Source organism: Culex quinquefasciatus, chromosome 2 (genome assembly GCF_015732765.1).
Source record: "Culex quinquefasciatus strain JHB chromosome 2, VPISU_Cqui_1.0_pri_paternal, whole genome shotgun sequence".
NCBI lineage: Eukaryota > Metazoa > Arthropoda > Insecta > Diptera > Culicidae > Culex > Culex quinquefasciatus.
Genome location: NC_051862.1, coordinates 144,252,548 through 144,276,222, shown reverse-complemented (window position 1 = coordinate 144,276,222; position 23,675 = coordinate 144,252,548). Strand labels below are relative to the sequence as shown.

Genomic DNA, 23,675 nt, shown 5'->3' with positions numbered 1-23,675 from the left:
GTGTGCGTGCACACAGTTCCTACTCAACAATGTCGTGCTATCTTGTCGCACTTGCTTTATGACGTGCCGTGAAAAACGCGTTTTAATGTTTGAGCTTGAATAAACAAAAACGAGAGCACGCAATTTAAACAATAACAAACATGTTTTGCTTGATTGACCATTATGTACATTGTCCCGAAGTATAGTTGAATTTGGTTGCAAAAGTCCCGAGTTATCATTACAAATGTTTACGGTACCCGGGCATGTACGTGTGTCAAACGCTTTCTGACCTGAAATTACTTTGGCCAGTTGTCGCACTTACATCCATTTTCAGAGTGTGTCAAAATAGCACGCCAAGATTAGAACTTCTTTCATATGAAAAGTGACAACAATGCACGGATTTTTTTTTCGGTTTTTATTAAATACCTCAGGATTGAAATCGAATTTCGGGGATCTGTGATGGTCAAATGGTGAGGCATTGTGAGCTGCACAAGATGGCGTTCCTAATTCAAAATGCTCGACCGCGTGTAATCGAGCTGTGCTGAATTCAAAACAACCTCGGATAGTTTTCAATCTTTCAAATTGACCGTTACATTGTTGATTGATGGAATTTGAAAGAGAATTACGTCTGTTTGCCTGTGGCGTAGTGGAGTGCCAACAATTAAATCTCACACATAGCACTCTTTTGCGCAACGCGCACCGTGAAGTGGTGCTGCTTAAGGTGAAATTTTACAAGGGATGTGATATCATTAACCAACTTTTGACTTTTGATAATTAAAGTATTTTTATTTTTTGTATAAAATAGTTGATGGCAAGAAAATATGAACAGCAGTCTTGAAATCAAATTCCTCTAATGAGCTTTCCTGAAATGAACAAAATTATGATTTTATAACGTTACAAATTGATTTGTAGCACATTAGTAAGCACACAAACTCCTTTATTATTCAATCATTTATGTGTTTGACTTGGTGTCAGAGTGTCATCAAGCGTGTTTCACGAACGAAAAAAAAATCACCACCATTTCTCAATTAAAAACAGACGTACATTTTATTGGTTTACTGCGCGTGGTCTTGCATATACACACACACAAACACTTACAAAGTAATAGTGGGTTTTCGAAGGCACTTTCTAAAACAATATTAGGTGTAATTCAAAAATCGAAAAAGTGCGCACCATTGCTTGAGGTCTTGCGCATCTTCTCGCTTGGCGCCATCAAGTAACTTCCTGGCTTTTTCTTATCCTTCTTCTTCTGCTAAGTGGAGAAAGGGAAAAATGTACTGTTTTTTTTGTTTGTTCTGTGTGTTGTTCAAACTGATTTTCGATGGATTTTTTTTTTGTACTTCACTATGGCTGAAAATGCTGAGTGCCTCTTTGTTTCTGAACACATTTGTTTGTGTGGTTTTGTGTGTCTCTTAGTAGTGGTATGAGTGTGTTTGGCTTCAGGATGTTTGCAAGTTTCTGCTATTAAGTAATACAAGCTTCTCTGTTTTTTTTGTTTTCTTGTAGAATGTAACGAATATCATGCGTGTAAATTAAGCGTACTTTGCCTAAAAGGAATCCTACGTATCATGGTTTGAAATCTCAGTGTTTTGAATTTCGACCGGGAATGATAGGAATACTGAAAAATTTACCCGTGCAATAAGTACAAGAATTTCGATAACCTTGGCTGATTGGTTTATTTGAGTGTAGTGTATCAGATCACACTACCGGTAAGTAGATATAAACACTCTTGTTAGTTGCAAACAAACGAAAAATAAACAAAACAAAAAAGAAATGCCAACATTCTGATCCTAGCTATGTGTGAGTTTTAAAGTACAAACGGATTAAGTAGCGATTTGCACCAGCAAAACAAAAAATTAACTCAAACTCAAACAAATAATTACACTAATCCGGCATCCTTGGCCATGCTGTAGAAGGCCGAGGATTTGTTTTGCAGCAACTCGCCCGGCGCCGCGTACTCCGTGATCTGGCCCTTGTCCAGCACGATCACCTTGTCCGAGTCCATGATGGTGTTGAGCCGATGCGCTATCGTCAGCACGGTGCAGTCCTTGAACTCGGTGCGGATGGTTCTCTGCGAAATGGAAGTCATTGCGTTCAAGTATGTAGTTTCACGATTATGCTTGAGATATTCCCTACCTGAATGAGATCATCCGTCTCCAAATCCACCGCCGCAGTGGCTTCGTCCAAAATGAGCACCTTGGTTTTGCGCAGCAGCGCTCGCGCCAGGCAGATCAACTGCCGCTGGCCAACGGACAAGTTCTCACCGCCTTCCGTAACTTCGTGGTTGATTCCGGCGGTCAGACCTGCAAGACCCAAAACCGTTTAAAAACAATTCCAATCTCCCAACTACAAATCCTACCCTTCACAAACGCCTTCAGATGGGCATGCTCCAGCGCCGTCCAGATGTCCTCGTCCGAGTGCACGTTGAACGGGTCCAAATTGATGCGCATCGTGCCGGAGAACAGCACTGGGTCCTGTGGGATGATGGTCAGACGCGATCTCAGCGCGTGCAGTCCCAGCTGAGAAATGTCCTGCCCGTCGATGATGATCTTTCCCCCGGCGGACTCGATGATCCGGAACAGCGCCAGTGTCAAGCTGGACTTGCCCGCCCCAGTCCGACCAACAATTCCAACCTTCTCCCCGCCCTCAACCGTGAACGAGATTCCCTTCAGCACCAGGTCCAACCCCTCGCGATACCGCACCTGGAAGTCCTGGAACTCCACCCGTCCCTGTTCCGGCCAATCCCTAGGCAACGTACTGTTCTGCAGCTCCCACGGGGCTTCCTGCTTGGTCTCTCCGTACTCCTTGATCCGCTCCACGGCCACAATGTTCGTCTCCACGTCCGAGGTCATCCGCACCAGCCAGTTGAGCGTCTGCGTGATCTGCAGCGCGTACGACACCGACAGACCCACCAACCCGGGGTTCATCGTCTCCCGGCCCATCACGGCAAACAGTGCCGCAAACAGGATGATCAAATTACCCACCATCTCCAGCCGCACCGCCAGCCATCGGTTCGCGATGATACTGGGGAAGTAACACACCTGGTTAAAGTCCACCCGGGCCTCCGACTCACCGATGAACCGGTCCTGAACGCTGTACGCGCGGATCGTCTGCGCGCCCTGAATGGACTCGCCAAAGTGCGAATAGATCGGCGAACGCGACACCGACTCCAGCCGCTTCAGCTGGCGCGACGTGGCCACGTAGAAGCGCTGCACGGCGTAGTACAGAATGCCGATCGGCAGGATCACGGCCGAGAAGATCGGCGTCGAGATGGTGATCACGACCAGGGTGGCTACCACCTTTTCGTTTGATTTAGTTTGAAAAAAAAAAAAACAAAAAAAAATACATTATTACAACGACCGAAAAATGATCACAAAGCAAACGAAACTAAACAAGCACGACTACATAAAAGCTACAACTAGCTGCACTAAATGTCGGAGATCTTTCTTTTTCGAATTGAAATGCTTACAAAAAATAGGTTACTCATGAAAACACACGAAATTTGTTCTAACGGCTACGGGTTAATGGTACATGCGCATGCAGGGTTTGGTTAGGAGGTTTGCGGAAGCTTGATCAACACAGCTTGTATGTTGATGGAACCCGAATAGTAAAACGAAAGACAAGGGATAATACTATCTAACGAAACGCCCAACTCTTTTAACCATTTGGATTTACCAGACATACGTAGATCTTATTGGTTACAAAGTAGCTATTTTGAGAAAGTAAAGGATGAATTACAAATTGTCATTTTAATATGGGTAAATTACAAATGGGAGCAGTTCTCTAGGATTTCGGTCATTCGATTTTTTTTGTATTTTTTAATCCGACTGAAACTTTTTTGGTGCCTTCGGTATGCCCAAAGAAGCCATTTTGCATCATTAGTTTGTCCATATAATTTTCCATACAAATTCGGCAGCTGTCCATACAAAAATGATGTATGAAAATTCAAAAATCTGTATCTTTTGAAGGAATTTTTGATCGATTTGGTGTCTTCGGCAAAGTTGTAGGTATGGATACGGACTACACTGGAAAAAAATAATACACGGTAAAAAAAATTTGGTGATTTTTTTATTTAACTTTTTATCACTAAAACTTGATTTACAAAAAAACACTATTTTTAATTTTTTTTATTTTTTGATATGTTTTAGAAGGCATAAAATGCCAACTTTTCAGAAATTTCCACTGCCGTTCTACGCATAATTGTCCCATGTCAGTTTTGGACGATTTTTACTTAATGATATTTTTAAGTTTAAGTACACATCAACTTTAAGAAAAACACATAAAATCTGGTACTTTGTTCGGAAACTCATTGAAAACAACACCAAGTCTGTTTGTCCCATCGTTGAACTTCTACGCATTATTGTCCCACCAAGTATTTTCTTACACGGAATCATCAGTTTTACTTAGTATTATGTCTTGTTTACCAGTTGTATAGCAAGATAATCACAAATAAGGGTGATAACCTGCTAACTGGGGCGATTAGGGACACATAGGGCGAATAATAACCCACGGGACAATTATGCGTAGAAACACAGAAATCGGTCGAAAAATTTCAATCGCGTTTTTCTCAGTTGCACTTTATTGAACATGGGACAATTATGCGTAGAACGGCAGTCCAGGTTGTGCAAAAAATCACTGACCGAGTTATGAATTTTTTAATCAATACTGATTTTTTCAAAAAATCGAAATTTTGGTCGTAAAAATTTTTCAACTTCATTTTTCGATGTAAAATCAAATTTGCAATCAAAAAGTACTTTACTGAAATTTTGATAAAGTGCACCGTTTTCAAGTTATAGCCATATTTAAGTGACTTTTTGAAAATAGTCGCAGTTTTTCATTTTTAAATTAGTGCACATGTTTGCCCAGTTTTGAAAAAATATTTTTGAAAAGCTGAGAAAATTCTCTATATTTTGCTTATTTGGACTTTGTTGATACGACCTTTAGTTGCTGAGATATTGCAATGCAAAGGTTTAAAAACAGGAAAATTGATGTTTTCTAAGTTTCACCCAAACAACCCACCATTTTCTATCGTCAATATCTCAGCAACTAATGGTCCGATTTTCAATGTTAATATATGAAACATTTGTGAAATTTTCCGATCTCTTCGAAAAAATATTTTTGGAATTTTCAAATCAAGACTAACATTTCACAAAGGCCAAACATTCAATATTACGCCCTTTTAAAATGTTTGTCTTGATTTGAAAATTCCAAAATATTTTTTCGAAAAGATCGGAAAATTTCACAATTGTTTCATATATTAACATTGAAAATCGGACCATTAGTTGCTGAGATATTGACGATAGAAAATGGTGGGTTGTTTGGGTGAAACTTAGAAAACATCAATTTTCCTGTTTTTAAACCTTTGCATTGCAATATCTCAGCAACTAAAGGTCGTATCAACATAGTCCGAATAAGCAAAATATAGAGAATTTTCTCAGCTTTTCAAAATATTTTTTCAAAACTGGGCAAACATGTGCACTAATTTAAAAATGAAAACTGCGACTATTTTCAAAAAGTCACTTAAATATGGCTATAACTTGAAAACGGTGCACTTTATCAAAATTTCAGTAAAGTACTTTTGATTGCAAATTTGATTTTACATCGAAAAATGAAGTTGAAAAATTTTACGACCAAAATTTCGATTTTTGAAAAATCAGTATTGATTAAAAATTCATAACTCGGTCAGTGATTTTTGCACAACCTGAAATTTCTGAAAAGTTGGCATTTTATGTCTTCTAAAACATATCAAAAATAAAAAAATTAAAAATAGTGTTTTTGTAAATCAAGTTTTAGTGATAAAAGTTAAATAAAAAATCACCAAATTTTTTTACCGTGTATTATTTTTCCAGTGTAGTCCGTATCCATACCTACAACTTTGCCGAAGACACCAAATCGATCAAAAATTCCTTCAAAAGATACAGATTTTTGAATTTTCATACATCATTTTTGTATGGACAGCTGCCGAATTTGTATGGAAAATTATATGGACAAACTAATGATGCAAAATGGCTTCTTTGGGCATACCGAAGGCACCAAAAAAGTTTCAGCCGGATTAAAAAATACAAAAATTAAAATTGAAGAAAAAATACCGATTTCGTAGAGAATTGCTCATGGAGAACAAATATGATCTGTTTAAATAGAATCACGTAAGAAAAGTATTTAATAAATACTAATGAAAACAAAAATACTATTTATCCTATAATTATTTTATTCATCCCCAAAAACTTTTCAGTTTGCCTTCTAGTTATTAAACTGGACAACAGCTCATTTATGAGCTAAAAGTAACCAACTTTTAACGTAAAAGTTTGCAAAAACTAGCTGGAATAAAAGTAAAACCTTTACTTGGACCAACGATACTTTTTGGTATACTGCCGTTCTACGCATAATAGTCCCATGTCATTTTTGGACGCTTCTGACTTTTTATCATTTTCATATTTAGTTTGCAGTACTTTGTTCGAAAAATCATTGAAAACAACACCAAGTCTGTTTGTCCCATCGTTGAACTTCTACGCATAATTGTCCCACCAAGTATTTTCTATCACGAAATCATTAATTTTACGAAGCCTTTTATCATGTTTACCTGTTGTATAGCAAGAGGATTACAAAAAGGTCGATAAAATGCTAACCGGGGTGATTAGGGACATATGGGGCGAATAGGGACCCACGGGACAATTATGCGTAGAAACTCAAAAATCGGTCGAAAAATTTCAATCGTGTTTTCTCAGTTGCACTTTTTTTTACACAACTATGCGTAGAACGGCATCTTCTTTGCCAAACGTGTAGGAAAAAAATCAACAGTTCAAAATGTAAATAAAGCAAAAGGATGCAAGAAAAAATCGTCGGAGGAATGGGATGAAATCGCAGGGTGGCTAAACGGTTGATGTTAGAAGCTGACGACCGGGACAAGTGCTGGTCAGCTGAGGAAGCAGTTTCGACGGAAATTTTTAGAGAAGTGAAAGGTAATATTACTCCTAAAAATTTTAAACGTTCCAAATTTACACAATTTATTTACTGTGCAATCTCATCCACTGGCCCAATGTCACCCCCGAGTCATTTGATATTGACTGCCCATGTTCCCATGTAAATGTCTAATATTCGAAAATAGCAAGTTGAGAGAAACAAGTGGCAAATTTGTTCCACTCATAAGGTTGCGTGTTGAGTTTTATCTTGCCTTCTAGAACAAAGTATAAATTGTGTATTTTTTTTTAAGTTCACGTCAAAAACGGCACCGTTACCCAACTCAGAAGTGATGAGAACGTATAGAAATCTGGGGTATTATCCGGAGCTTTTATTTCTGGATGAAAAATAAATGTCTGAGTTTCGAAGGTCGATGTTACATTTTTCAGAGTGGACAAATCTCTTTGCACTCTTCAGCAAATTTGTTTCCGCAAACTATAAGCCTACTATAATGAAATTTTCTTTAAAAAAAATGTAAAACCAAAGCAATTTTACGGGTTGGATTCCATTTAAAATTGATTACGCTTGATCGACAATCGACTTAAACTAGCGATTTGAATTCTGAATACCAACAGGATAATAGAGCCACTTCTTATTTTATAAATAATATTTGATGAGGAATGAAACAGTTATAAATAATTCTATCTTAAAAGTAATAGAGAGACATTACTTAAAATAAAAGTATGAAAAGGAAATATTTTTTTTATATTAATGGTACACGAACAAAAAAGAGTTCCCAAAATCGTGAACAAGCGTTCATGAAAATGGGAACCACGAACAAAGTGTTCAAATCGCATGGTACGATTTTGGAAAACGTACCATGAAATTTGAACACTTTGTTCGTGGTTCCCATTTTCATGAACGCTTGTTCACGATTTTGGGAACTCTTTTTTGTCCGTGTAGGGTGGTCCAAATCCGGGCTTTCTCGAGAACCACCAATAGGCTAAATTCCAAATTTGAGCTCATTCTGACCACGGGAACTTCTCCCTCTAGTCGCTTGAAGTTTGTATGGGAAAAATCGTCAAAATGTATGGCAATAGTCGTCCAATCTTTATCAATTCTTGGTCTTTTTTCAGAAGCTAATAACTTTTCAGCAATAAATCTTTTAAAAAATATGGTGTCTTCGGAAACGTTGTTCTAAATTTAAAGAATGTCCTACATCTAAGAATTGATAAAGATTGGACGACTATCGCCATACATGTTGACGATTTTACCCATACAAACTTCGAGCGATTAGAGGGAGGGGTTCCCGTGGTCAGAATGAGCTCAAATTTGGAATTTAGCCTGGTGATGGGTCAATTTTTGATTTCAGGGGGTAGCCCCGAGAAAGCCCAGATTTGGACCACCCTAATGGTTATTTACAATGAGTTTTAAAAAAGTGATGGTGGATACAGAGAAGAAAGATCGCCTTCCTCATAAAGGGAATTCGAAATCAAGTTTCCCCATCCCACAAACAAAAATGTTACCTCAACGGCACAAATGACCCAATCGAGCAGCAGCTCGGGGAGCTTGCTGTCCAGCACGTCGACGTCTTTCGAGAAGCGGGTCAGTATGCGTCCGGTCGGGGTCGTGTCGAAAAAGTGCATCGGCAGATGCAACACATTCTCCAGCAGAAGCTCGTGAACCCTAACCGCGGCGGCCCAACAGCCCAGGAACAGTGTAATGTCAAAGATGATCCGTGCGATACCTGTCCCCAATTTGGAAAAAGTGATGTTTGGTTTAATTTTGAAAAGCCAATTGGTGTGGAGGTGTTTGTTTCCGTGAGTGAGAGTAAGTGTGCGTGAGCAATTCTCTGGTATTGGGGAAATTATACTTTTGAGCAATTCTCTTCGAAATCGGCCGATTTCTGCTATATTTATTTTTATGTATTTTTTTGATTTGGCTCAAACTTTGTGTGACCAAAGAAGCCATTTGGTGTCATTGGTTCGCCCATACAAGTCTCCATACAATTTTGGCAGCTGTCCATACAAAAATGGTAAGTAAATATTCAAACAGCTGTAACTTTTGAGTGAATTTTCTGATCAATTTGGTGTCTTCGACAAAGTTGTAGGTATTGTTGAGGACTTTTGAAAAAAAAATAGGTACACGGAAAAATTTGCAGATTATTTAATCAACTTGTCCCCTAAAACATATCAAAAAATCTCGAATCAAAAAATATGTAGTTTGGGAAATTGAGTTTTAGTGAAAAAAGTTAAAAAGAAAAAAAAAATATCATTTAAACCAAAAATATGACCAAAACTCGATATTTCGACACTTTGGCTCAATTTTGAGGGCAGATTCAGATTCAGCGGGCAAAATTACATGGAAAAACATATATTTGGATAATTTTTGAATTTCGTTAGGGCGGTCCCATATGGTTTTCCCTTGAAAATTAGACTTTTTCAAATGGAGATATCTCGAGTTTAAAGAAAAACACCCCTGAGATTTTTTCAGCGTTTGTAGTGCTAGATCTCCTCTTTCAAATGCAACCTAGTGCTTAAAATTTGGCTTGCGCCATTTCGAGATATTCAAGTTTTAAATTTGCATCTTTTTTACATTAAAATGGCTGTAACTTTTGACCCTTAAGTCCAAATTGACTTGTCAGATAATAAAAATGTTCGAGAGCTCTAAAAGTGCCCTGAATAACACTTTTCTCTAAAACTTAACCCTGAATTGCTACGTTCAAAAAACTGATTTTTGAAGGCTTGCTCAGATGCTTTTCTAAATTTGGTCGTAGAAGGCGTAGATTGCGAGATACAATTTTGGTGTCTTGGACAAAGTTGCTTGGATTGGCAAGCCCAAAACTTTTTAGAAGACGAAAAAAATCCCAAAAATATTCCTGAAAAGTTAGATTTTCAAAATCACCCTAATAGTGAACCACCCTTATTTTCAACCAAACCAAAAGTTGCCCTTTTCCATTTGCAACAACTCTTCTGAAGACACCAAAGCTCCAAAACTTAACCATTTTTCGGAAAATCCATTTTCCACTTAATTTTGCGATATGGACCACTGTGCAATGGTGTCTTCGGCAAAGTTGTAGGTATTGTTAAGGACTATTGTGAAAAAAAAATAGTTACACGGAAAAAAAATTGCAGATTTTATAATCAACTTTTTTTACACAAAAACTCAATTTCCCAAAATACGTATTTGTTGATTTTCGAGATTTTTTTATAGGTTTTGGGGGACAAAAACCCGCAACTTTTGAGCCATAGAGGAACATGGTCAAAAAATCTGCCGCCGAGTTATAGATTTTTGGAAAAATCAGTGATTTTTGAAATATAGCCACCGAAAGTTTGATTTAAGCGAAATATTTGCATTTTTTCAATTTTTTAAAATAGTGACCATGAGAGACTATTTCTAAAATCAAATTATTCGCTCTACAACATTGCCTTGGTGTTTTGATTGCGAGATTCCTACTCGAAACTAGATGTCCGAAGGATTGATTGTTGAGGCAATTGCAAACCTCTTTTTACACCTAAGCTTCCATCCACCCCGGGATTAAAACTGACGACCTTTGGATTGTTAGTCCAACTGCCTACCAGCGACTCCACCGAGGCAGGACCCAGGGAGTCGACTCCTACACCTGGACTGAGCTAACGACTTAACCCTCTAGGTTAGACCGGGGCCAACATTTACTTCCCCGTCCAACGGAAGGCATGGTCAGACAAATCTCACCTCGAAAAATGCCCACGGGACCGTCTGGGATCGAACCCAAGCCAACTGGGTGAGATGCAACCACGCTTACCCCTACACCACGGTCCCGGTATTTCTTAAAAATATTTTTTTTAAGTTCAGAAAATTTTCTATAATGTTGTCTAAGAGACATTGAAGGTTGGACCTCTGGTTGCTGAGATACAGCGACATTAGAAAATTGTGGGTTTTTTGGGTAAGATTAGTAAACTTCATTTTTTTTTTTGTTTACAAAAAGAAACAGGAAAATTGAAGTTTTCTAAGTCTTACCCAAAAAACCCACCATTTTGTAACGTTAATATGTCAGCAACTAATGGTCCGATTTCAATGTTAAAATATGAAACATTCGTGAAATTTTTCTATCTTTTCGAAAAAACTATTTTCAGATTTTTCGAAACTAACATTTTGAAAGGGGAAAAAATAATACAGTCCAGACTCGATTATCCGAAGTTTCGATTATCCGAAGTTCGATTATACGAAGGTTTGTATGGGACTTCGGATAATCGAATCACGAACAAAATTTATTTTTCGTATTTTTTCATTTTCTTGTTTTTAACATAAAATTTGAGTTGTACGACCCCATTTTAGAAAAATTTGAGTTGTTGATTGTCTTTTACAAAATAAAATGCATTTCTTCAATATTGCATCACCGCCATTTTGGATTTGAAAATTTTAAATAATTTTAGCGTAGTTTAGGGGTCATACCTAAGGCTACCAACTGTACGGATTTTTTCCTTACCGTACGGATTTTCGAACCTCTTCGCGGATTTTTAACAGGCCGGAATTTTTGTAGAGAATTTTACGCATAATACGGATTTGTACGGAATTTTAACAACTTTTTATTCATTGAATTGCTTTTTGATTTGGTCGAAGCTTTTGTTAACTAGAAATGTTTATTTTTCTGTGAGTTTTCCGGGGTTTCCTCAATTCAAACTTGATTATCAATAATTCTAGAGTTTTAGTTTTTGAACTATTGTCTTTCATATGTTGATAGGACCTTTTAAAAAAACTCTAGAATTGTTCTTTTAGAAATTCCTTACTAAATATATTTATCCATTTCCAAAGGCTTTCTAAAACTTGTGAAAACATTTGAACATTTGAATTAACAAATCTAGAGTTTTTTTAAAGGTCCTATAAACTGTTGTGTTTCACATGTTATAGGACCTTTTCAATAAAAAAAACTCTGGAAAAGTGTTCGTGAAAACACATAGAACGATATTATTCGTAAAAGCAAACTTTTCATTTCGTAAACTTTTAAACGTTTAACAAAAAAAAAATGAAGAACATAATGATGTGATTCAAATCATGGTTTATTTTATGAATACTTTTAAACGTGCAAGTCATAAGCACTCTGATAGCATTTTGTGAAATTTGTTAGCTGTGAAAACGACACAGTTTTATATTTTCATTTCTCAAATTTATTAAATTTAATTTATCAAAATAATTCATTGACAGTTTTTGTTACACCATGGTGTCATATCGGAAAAGTGTACGGATTTTTGCACAGCAAGAGTTGGTAGCCTTAGTCATACCTATGCTCAACAATAAAAAATTAGACAACGAAAAAAAAGGTTTTTCGTGATTCTATTATCCGAAGTGAAATTTTTCCGAGGCCTTCGGATAATCGAGTCTAAACTGGAATATAATATATGTGCTTTTCGGTCCAGAGACCATCAAACCATAAATTTTCAAAGTATGTAATCGGTAAGTGAAAGTCGTTTAAAAACGCAATTTTTTGGACCACCCTATCTCATATCATAATAACTAGGCTTAGTGATTTTTCACGCTGCAAAATTGCAAATTTCGCGGGACCTCATTTTCAAAATACCAAATTTCACGGAAATTTCGCGGAGCGTGAAAAATGTTTAAATAACTCTTAAAAATCTTATGTTAAAATTTCAGAAACTACTTTTTATGCATAATTATATATTATTTTTCAACAAACTAAAAAAAACTTCATAAAATTTTAAAGTGTCAATAGGCAAATATAACTTAATCTGTAGCGAAAACTAAAAATTTTATTCAAAATAAAAAAATGTTTTTTTAATTTCTATGTGCACCATCCAGACAACTAAACAAGACTCATCTGAAATGTTTTTAAAAGATGATTTTAATGATAAAATATACTATTAATTTTATCATGAATAAAAGAAAGCTTGAATATCTTCTAATTTCTTTTAAAATTATACTTTTAAAATAAAATTGTAGTAAAATTGTTATTACAGCGAATGAAAATATTGCTAAATTAGTGTTAGTTTCCATAGAAAAGCTGATACACTAATTAGTTATCTATTGCTCAATATTTTTCTCTTTTCACATTTATATACTTATTGCTTGTACGTTCTCAGGGAATAGACTGTTTATGCATGCATCTTTGCTTTTAATTGATTTCTAGAAACAAATTAAGGTGAAGCCGTTGATCATTTTCAAAGAAAATTAATCATCACTATAAAAAATTGTGTATTAAATTCAATTAAACGAATTTCAGCACCAAAAGGAATGAGCATGTGCCGGTTGTTGCCTTCTTGAAGCCACTGAAGGAATTTTTGATCTAAATCAATTGTGCTTCAAAATTTATATAATTTTGTGGCACAGTCATTGACGTCCTAGTAAGCAATCATTGATTAATGACGATTTCCATAACTTTACAAGGAATGGGATAATTGTTACCAAATGGAATCAGCATGTGTAGGGCACTATTCTAAACAACTTGTTGAAGGAATTTTGTCAAAACATTGAAAGCGACGCAAAATTTATATCTTTGAACGCAAAATCATGACAATGATGGAAGTCTTCACGTTAATTCAACTTAAAAAACAGTGCAATCATTAAAAAAATTATCACAGTATACTTGTTCAATCAATTTTAACAAGTTTGGTTTGAAAAGCAAAAAAATTGTAAAAATTTGAATTTTCGGTACGAGAATATCTGCAATGAAATAATTGATGTTATGTTCCGTGAGAAAACTTGATGATTCTTAGATTATGGTTTTTACTTTGAGTGATTTATTTAAATTTACTTCAAAGGTCTTCAAAGGTTTCAAAGAATTGATTTGATAAAATTGATAAATTTCACGGGATTTCACGGAAATCTTCGAATTTCACGAATTTCACGCTGTCCGCGAAATCGTGAAAATTCACTAACCCTAATAATAACCAAACAAAAAATATGGGTCTAATTAATTTGGCCATGGAACTATCATTTCAAAGTTTTCCAGAGAACTGCTCAAAATGTGTATCACACTGCCCAATTATGGTAATCTCCTAATCCCTAAAAACGCATGAGTCTTGTAAACGTTCCATCATCATACAAGAGTGCCTGTTCACAGCGATTCCAAAAGTTAGAAGATAGATTTGCGGAATAGGAAAAGGAAACCACACACCAGGGAGACGACATATCAACGAGCGCAAGCAAGAGAAGTAAACAAAACTCAGTCCGCTCCGTCGTACCTCGTAAAAGCAGTAAACCAGCTCGCTGACGGTCATGGGCAAGGTATTGTCAAGCACGTCGATATCCTTCGAAAAGCGGGCCAGGATGCGACCCGTCGGAGTGATATCGTAAAAGGTCAGCGGCAGCCGCAGCACGGCCGCAAGCAATGAGATGTGTAGATTGACCGCCGCCTGCCAGGTGCCCAGCTGGGGCGTAAGATCGCAGAAGAATGAGGTGATGGCTGCGGAAAAAAGGAGTCAGCAGCACGTGAAAGAGAACCCATGGACCGATGGACGGTTTGTGGCACGAGTTACATGGAGGAAGAGTCCCGAAAGCACAGGAAAATAGTGAGAAGATGCTGGAGGATCAGAATCAGATGGGAAGCAAGCAAATTTATGCGAAATGTGAGATATTTGTTCTGGTTCAGTTGTTGGTATGTGAAAATGTTTAAGTCTGTCGTAGGAAGTCGGGAACGTTTAATAATATTTAGTCATCCCTTTAAGCAATCCACTTAAATATAACAACCTAAAAAGTTTGAAAAACAACACTAGCCCCCTTTTTCCAATAACCACAACAATTCCAAATCATAACTTAAATTTCTATGGAGACGCACGATACTTCACGAAACATTATATAGACGCCCAGTGGTCCAGCTTCCAGCAACCGATTTCCGCGTAAATTTTGAAAAATAAAGAACCTAATACCTGAAAGAAACACCTGACCAAATCAAGACAAAGCGTAGGCAGTGCACTGTCCAGAACGTCCACGTCCCGGCCGAACCGCGTCAGTAGTCGCCCGATTGGCGTGGTATCGAAAAAGGAAATCGGCAGATGGAGGACGACCCCCAGCAAGGTTTCGTGAAGCCCAACCGCGGCCACCCAGCAGCCCAAAAACAGCGAAAGGTCGTGCAGGATCCGGGCAATACCTGTCGGGTGGATTGGTATTGCGAATCGAGATTTGGTTGTATTTGTTGGGAGCACCATGCTAAGAAGGTTTGGTACTCCGGGCCCTCTGAGTTGGGACATTGTATTTCTACGAAGGCCCTGGACACTATTTGCCGTGATTATAGCGCCACAACTTGCGCGATCCTAATTGATAAAAATAATCCATACAAACTAAGTTAGTGTTGGTACCTTGTTGATCAAACTGAGAAATAAGAAGAGTCAGTCAATGTCACCTAATTAGCCCACATTTTTCAATTTACGATATGTCGATACGGTATATATTATTTTCAATATTAAAAACAATTAAATGACCAGAAATTTTTTTATGCATGTTGCTTAGTCCGAAATATTCCCAAAAACTCCATGATTGGTCACAGGAGAATCATAACCAGACCCAAATTGGCTAGATTGATTATATGAAATTGAGATAAATTATCTTACACCCAAAATTCCGATTCGAGAGAATCGTTCCCTCAACATTTATTGAGAGCTCAGCGCCAAAATCGAGAGAATAATGCTACCAACTCACACCACCATAAAAAAATGAGTTCATTCGTTAATTGATACAATAAATCTCCAACAAGTGTCATACATCGACATCTGACCACTCCTTAGCCACCAAGCTGTGGTGGCCGAGGCAGTTAAGTAATTGGATTAGTCTGTCAAAGGTCTCTGGTTCAATTCCCGTAGTCGACACTTTTGATTTTTAGTTTTAGTTTTTTGCAAATGAACCTCGAGAGAATAATTCTTTCATCCATTTCGAGCTGTGTTCTCTGTGTCCGTACATGGTAGGGGGAGAGGGGGTAATATGCACCCCCGGGGCAAAATGCACTCCCTGCTTTTCTCGGTATTCGGAAGAATTTTCCAGGGAAAAAATCATAGAAATTGGAAGCTTAACATTCCTAAACCATGCTGGAAAAATTTGAGCATCGCAGTATATAAACAGCTCAAGTTATTTGCAAAACTTTAAAATGTTGTGTTTTCATCTAATTTTCATTGAACCTTCATTATGATTTTTGGACAATATAAAAAGCCTTTATTGATATTCTAAGTGTTGAGGTATATAGTTTTTGCCATAATCTTCATTATTCTGTAGATAGATGAGTCCAAAAACATAAAAAATCATTTTTAATTAAATTTTCTGCAAAAAGCGTGGTCGGGGCAAAATGCACCGCTGTGAAGCTCCTTTGTAAAAACAGCGGTGTCATCTAGTGGTGACTAGTGAAAACTGCTTTTACCCGGTGCATTTTGCCCCATGTTGTGGTTCATTTTGCCCCGTTGTTGTAGTGCATTTTGCCCCATTGTTGCGGTGCATATTGCCCCGCATGGTTGTTTGAAATGAATCAAAAATGTTTTTAGAAATTTGATATTTTCGAACAATTTTGAGGTTTTTCAAGACTTTTTTTCACATGGATGACGAAGAATAAAAGTTGTTTTAGAGCATCGAACAAAATTCTTCCAAAGTAATGCAGTAATGGTTGAGAAATCACAGTTTTCCTTAGGGGGTGCATATTACCCCTAGTCCCCCTACCACTATTATCGTCTCGAGACAATTCTTCTCTCAGACTAGCGCTGCCCAGTTTTGGGTGTAGAATATTAAATATTGAGCTTATTTTATTTATTATTAGCCTGGTACAAATTTTATTTAAAATTTTAATCACCCCCAGCTTTTAAAACGGCCCGAAAAATCCGGGGACGAAAAATTTTTTTTCGGTATTTCAAATTTGCAGTGGTAATTTAAGTGTAAGCAACTGAAATCAATTTAGAATGCATTTCCCTGCGTTTAGAATCATTTTAGCATGTTTGGGTTAATTCAATAAAATTTTTAGTAAAAAAAATAAGTTTTGACTATTTTTTCAGAAAAAGATGCAGTCGAATTTTCGGATTTTCCAAAAAAAAATCTAAATTTATTTAAGCGAGCCCAAAAATGCTAAATATGACTATCAGGGCTAGTTTTGCAGCACGCCAAATAAAAAAAAAACATTGGCATTTTACGATACTCTAAAATAATACAAAGAATGTTACTATTTTAGAATAATTCTGAATAGGAAAATTTATTGAAAACGTGTAAAAGCACAAGAAACAAAATATTTATTGAGCATTTTTTTAAGTTTTAGTTTGTGAAATTTTCCACAATTTTCATCACCCGATTTGACCCGATTTGCTAACCTTATTTTACTGAGATTTTTTTAAATTCTAAAATCGAAATAATATGCAAAAATATCATCCTAAACGACATATTTACGAGAACTTAAAAGTTAGTAAAAATAATGAAATAACATTTGTCTATGGGTCTATGGGCTTGCTGCAAAAAATGTTATAAAATATGACATTTTCTGCAGCAAATCCACTGTTGCAGATTTTGAGCTATATTTTTCCTTTGGGTGTAGATATCATCTTTGAAGTTGGCTACAAATATACTGCCGTTCTACGCATAATTGTCCCATGTTCAAAAAAGGGCAACTGAGAAAAAAAAACAAACGAGTTGTGGCGCTTTAACCATGGCCAATATTGTCCAGGACATTTGTGAAAATACGATGCCCCATCCAAGAGGGTTCCGGAGCACCATAACTTCTTAGCATGGTGCTCCCAATGATTCATTGCTATAAAAAAACAGAAACGTGAGCGGGGGATCCCCACGTTTCTTCCTCCCCTGTAGATTCAGAAACGTATTGTTGTTTGTACATTCGTGCTCGAACTCAATCCTCTCCAACGAATCATCTTTGCGGTTAACTTTACGCAGTTGGCCTGGCCGCTTAAACGTTTGTGATGTTTCAAAGAAATGCATTGCTGGATGCTAGGCTTTAATCAACCTAAGGCATTTTCCAGGATGCCCTCGAAAGACTGGCTGCGATAGGTTAGATTAGGTTAGATTAGAAATAAATGCGAAATCAATTTCTTAAATCAATTTCTATGACTTTGATTGAATCATTGGCAGTTCATAAATAGCTTTTTTAAAGGAGAATTTATGTGAGTTTTTGAATTCATCCTAAATGAGCAGCTCTCAAAACTATTTAAAGAATAAGAGATTTTTCGAGTGTTTGAATTGTTTCGATCATGAGCTGTTTTTTTTCTTTGTTCTGATTTTTTAAAGTTTAGAACAGCTTTTAACATATATCTGATAATTCATATTCACTCAGTATTAAAGTTTTTTTTTAGTATTAAAGATGTTAACAGCTTTCTTTTTCTTGAAAAAAATGATCCGTCAAGATTCATGTCTGTAACTGATCAGGAAATAAAGCTGTGAGTATTTGCATTTGCGTCATACAGGGACAGTTAAACAAATATTTTTAACGATTTTTGCATTCCATTAAATCAAAGCAGATAATATGCTTGAAATATTTGTATCGTTGTAATCGTTGCGTGTGTAAACAAAAGAGCAATTCTCTACCAAAACCCGAAATGGATTTTATTTGTATTTTTTGATCTGGCTCAAACTTTGTGGGGGCCTTCCCTATGACCAAATAAGCTATTTTGTGTCATTGGTTCATCCATACAAGTCTCCATGCAATTTTGGCTGCTGTCCATACAAAAATGGTATCTAAATATTCAAACAGCTGTAACTTTTGAGTGAATTTTCTGAAAAAAAGCAAAGTTGTAGGTTGAGGACTTTTGAGAAAAAAATAGGTACACGGAAAAACAATTTTGCAGATTTTTTTTATCAACTTTTTTTCACTAAAACTCAATTTCCCAAAATACGTATTTTTTGATTTTCGAGATTTTTTATATGTTTTGAGGGACAAAAATCCGCAACTTTTGAGCCATAGAGAAACATGGTCAAAAAATCTGCCGCCGAGTTATGAATTTTTGAAAAAACAGTGATTTTTGGAAAAAATCGAAGTTTCATGTAAAAACAAGTTTGACATTTTTTTTTTTTTTTGATGCAGAATTGAATTTGCAATCGAAAAGTACTTCACCGATTTTTTGATAAAGGGCTCCGTTTTCAAGATATAGCCACCGAAAGTTAGATTTTAGCGAAATATTGGCAGTTTTCCAATTTTTAAAAATAGTGACCATGAGTGACCATTTCTAGAAATATATTTTTTTGAGTTCAGAAAATTTGCTATAAAATTGGAGATTGGACCTCGGGTTGCTGAGATAGAGCCGCTTTAAGAAAAAGAAACACGAAAATTGAAGTTTTCTTAATCTCACCAAAATAACCCACCAAACTGCAATTTTTTTCCGTGTACCTATTTTTTTCTCAACAGTCCTCAACAATACCTACAACTTTGCCGAAGACACCAAATTGATCAGAAAATTCACTCAAAAGTTACAGCTGTTTGAATATTTACATACCATTTTTGTATGGACAGCAGCCAAAATTGTATGGAGACTTGTATGGGTGAACCAATGACACAAAATAGCTTATTTGGTCATAGGGAAGGCCCCCACAAAGTCAAATAAAAAAATACAAAAAATAAAAATGGTCGAAATCGGCCGATTTCGTAGAGAGTTGCTCAAAATGCTTTGTTGTGAAAAATTCAATTAATTAAATTAATTAATTAAATTAATGTATCAAACATTTAAGTCGAAAAAGTTACAATTTTTTTTTACAATAATACCAAATAATTTATAATAAAGAGAGGGGGGGATAAAGTTCTTGTAAATAAGCCAAGGAAGGAATGGACTGAAAAAGGTCGAGAACCACTGCACAGTGGGAAAAATCGAGGCAAAAAACGGACTTGATTGATGCCGGGCAATTAGAACTTTCAACCAAGACTGTTCTTATGTGAAAAAATCCAAGGAATCGATTGATGATGGTGAGAATCCGCGGAAATTTGCGTAAGGCCCGTTTAAGGTCGATGTACCCTATGTTTTGTTGGTAATATTAGTTTTAATTTTTTTTCTGAAATGTTCAGTATTTTGACATAGCTCTTTTTGACGTGAAAAAATCCGAGCAATCGATTAATGATAGGGAAAACTCGTAAAGTGTACCTGAAAATCATTTCGATGGAGAAGAAAAAGTTATGTCACCGCATTGAACATTTAGGCAACATATTTAAAACTCATAAAAACAGCAAAAAATAGGGTAGATCGACTTGAAACGGGCCTTACGCAAATTTCCGCGGATTGTCTCCATCACCAATCGATTTTTCTAGATTTTTTTTACATAAGAAAAGTCTTGGTTGAATGTTCTGATTGACCGGCATCAATTAAGTCCGTTTTTTGTCTCGATTTTTCCCACTGTGCACTGCTTTAGAAGGATTTCATAAAAGGGAAATTCCTTAACGCAACTGCACTTTTAACGGTTACACACTAGCAACGTTAAAACAATGCTTCAGAAAGATTAAGTCAAAGCGAGATTTGCACACCCGGCGCGTGCATAGACTCGCTCTTTATAACATGAGCACGGGCTTCAAAAGGACTTGATACGGTTACAACTCCACAGTACAGAACAACATTTTCAGTTCGATTTACAGGGCTACTAAACTATACACAACGGAGTTCGCAGGCTTGAGGCGTTCTACAATACTGGGGCACGTCTCATACAATATATAAACAAAAAAAAATCCAACAAAACAAAAGAATGAAAAGTCAAACCAATTCTGCCACACAACGTACCCTAAAGATAGCCGGTATGAACTGTTTGATATTGAACGGAATGCTGTAGTCGAGCGCGTTAATGTCGTTCGCGAAGCGGGCCACGATGCGTCCCTTCGGGGTCGTGTCGAAGAACGCCATCGGCAGCCGGAGCACATTGGCCAGCAGCCGCTGGTGCAAAGCGAGCGTCGCCTTAATGCCACCCATCACTACGGCTAGCACGGCAAAGTACAGGGACAGAACTGGAAAGTTTTATGGGAAGGATGCGGGATTGGTATTTTTGAAATGATTGAAGTCATGTTCCATTATGCAATTTGAGCCAAGTGTTCCGCTTCGGACCAATTTTTGGTGCGTTCAGACTTGAAACCCCAAGATGAAAGCATTACAAGGCCGGGTCATCCTCCACCGTAAGTCTACTACGTCTACTTGAAGTCTGAGTTAGTCCCCAGCACCACCATGAGTCAGTCCAAAAAAAAAGAAACACACAGAAAGTATAGGACAAACAATAGACGTTTGGACGATACCCCGAAGAAGCAGGCGCTCCAGGCACGGATCGCCGCCGGCAGTTCGTTGTCGGTGGTGTCCACGTCCTTGCTGAACCGGTTCAGCACCCGGCCCAGCGGCGTGATGTCGAAGAACGTGGTCAGCGGTGCCCGGAGCACGTTCCGGAGCAGCCGGTGATGCAGGATACGTGACGCGCTCAGGGCACCGACGTACAGGGCCAGCGTGGTAAACAAGACGGTCACGACTGTATCACACAGACAACACACCAACACACAGCGACGTAATTACGCACGGAAAGGAAGAAGAGATATGGTATGGTATACAGATATTTACAAAAGAAGAGAGGATTACCCTAAATAGATCTGTTTTTTTTTAATGGATTTCACAACAAGGGACTACATTTACAACAGCGAGGAACGTATGCTCTCAACGGAAGCACGATGGACACCGATGAAGGCGTGAGTGAGAATGAGTGCGGGGATGGTTAGGGTGATACCAAATGTAGTATGGATTATGAAAAAACATGCACACAATCACAATCACCTGTAACAATTACTTGAAACCTAAACATCACAAACAAACAAACATTAAAAAATTAGGGCTCCGTTTCAATAAAACTCTGTTTTCAAATGGATAAAATTTCACAAGAAGAATTTATAACAGACTCAGAGAACACGTTTCTGTACTTTTGTTTGTGATATTTTCATGCATCACACAAAGACCAGCATGCAAAGGCATTGCAATATAGTAGCACTATAAAAATTCGTCAGTTTTGAGGGTCAGAACCTTCCGAGCACGACGAAACAATCACAATATTTTTATACAATTATCTACAATCGGTTCAATTCGAAAAAGAGAAGATTTCGTTCCGATGGCCTGACGGAAACACATGTGGGGTGTGTAAGGTAATTTTGTCTGGTCATCATTTAAAATGGTGCGAGATAATTTAAGAAATACCCATTGGCAATCAAAAAAAAACTTAACTTTTTAAACAGTATTAATGTTTGTAACAACTTCCAGCTCGAAATGATTATTCTTATCATAAACAATTTGCAAGGACGTCAAACCAAAACTAAACAGTAGTAAGCTGTAACTTTTTATAGAAAATCTCCAAAATCTATGGAGATTTCAAACATAATCCAAGGATTATATAATTATACGATATGGGTAATTCTCTACCAACTCACACGAAATCGGGAAAAGTTGCCCTGACCCCTCTTCGATTTGCGTGAAACTTTGTCCTAAGGGGTAACTTTTGTCCCTGATCACGAATCCGAGGTCCGTTTTTTGATATCTCGTGACGGAGGGGCGGTACGACCCCTTCCATTTTTGAACATGCGAAAAAGAGGTGTTTTTCAACAATTTGCAGCCTGAAACGGTGATGAGATAGAAATTTGGTGTCAAAGGGACTTTTATGTAAAATTAGACGCCCGATTTGATGGCGTACTCAGAATTCCGAAAAAACGTATTTTTCATCGAAAAAAACACTAAAAACGTTTTAAAAATTCTCCCATTTTCCGTTACTCGACTGTAAAAAAAATTTGGAACATGTAACATGAACATGGGAAATTTAGTGTACTTTTCGAATCTACATTGACCCAGAAGGGTCATTTTTTCATCTAGAACAAAATTTTTCATTTTAAAATTTCGTGTTTTTTCTAACTTTGCAGGATTATTTTTTAGAGTGTAACAATGTTCTACAAAGTTATAGAGCAGACAATTACAAAAAAAAATGATATATAGACATAAGGAGTTTGCTTATAAACATCACGAGTTATCGCGATTTTACGAAAAAAAGTTTTGAAAAAGTTACTTTTTGCGTTTCTCTTTGTTTCGTCGTCCGTGTCTGTCGCGGGTGACCATGAACGGCCATGATCGATGACGACCAACTTTTTCAAAACTTTTTTTCATAAAATCGCGATAACTCGTGATGTTTATAAACGAACCCCTTATGTCTAGATATCATTTTTTTTGTAATTGTCTGCTCTACAACTTTGTAGAACATTGTTACACTCTAAAAAACAACCCTGCAAAGTTAGAAAAAACACGAAATTTTAAAATGAAAAATTTTGTTCTAAATGAAAAAATGACCCTTCTAGGACAATAAAGATTCGAAAAGAACATTAAATTTCCCATAAAATGACATGTTCCAAAAATTTTTACAGTCCAGTAACGGAAAACGGGAGAATTTTTAAAACGATTTTAGTGTTTTTTTCGATGAAAAATACGTTTTTTCGGAATTCTGAGTACGCCATCAAATCGGGCGTCTAATTTTACATAAAAGTCCCTTTGACACCAAATTTCTATCTCATCACCGTTTCAGGCTGCAAATTGTTGAAAACACCTCTTTTCGCATGTTCGTACCGCCCTCCGTCACGAGATATCAAAAAAACGGACCTCGGATTCGTGATCAGGGACAAAAGTTACCCCTTAGGACAAAGTTTCACGCAAATCGAAGAGGGGTCGGGGCAACTGCTGTGTGAGTTGGCGGAGAATTACCCTTATAATAAAGAGAGGGGGGGGGATAAAGTTCTTGTAAATAAGCCAAGGAAGGAATGGATTGAAAAAGGTCGAGAACCACTGCACAGTGGGAAAAATCGACGGAAAAAACGGACTTAATTGATGCCGGACAATTAGAACTTTCAACCAAGA

At 37.0% G+C, this 23,675-nt stretch overlaps 1 protein-coding gene across 4 annotated transcripts in view; it reads right to left on the bottom strand.

The window, feature by feature from the left end:
- Positions 1 to 999: 999 nt before the first annotated feature.
- LOC6044558 (multidrug resistance-associated protein 1) overlaps positions 1,000 to 23,675 on the bottom strand; it is a 55,911-nt gene continuing 33,235 nt past the window's right edge. For 2 of the 4 annotated variants that reach the window (XM_038252802.1, XM_038252799.1), the window contains exons 9-11: positions 2,339 to 3,278; positions 2,116 to 2,282; positions 1,859 to 2,050 (exon numbers count right to left, since the gene is read on the bottom strand). In XM_038252802.1, coding sequence (XP_038108730.1) covers positions 1,859 to 2,050; positions 2,116 to 2,282; positions 2,339 to 3,278 — 1,299 coding nt within the window. Of the gene's footprint in view, positions 2,051 to 2,115; positions 2,283 to 2,338; positions 3,279 to 14,054; positions 14,276 to 23,675 lie in introns of all 4 variants that reach the window. The other 2 variants (XM_038252801.1, XM_038252800.1) reach the window with 2 other exon arrangements.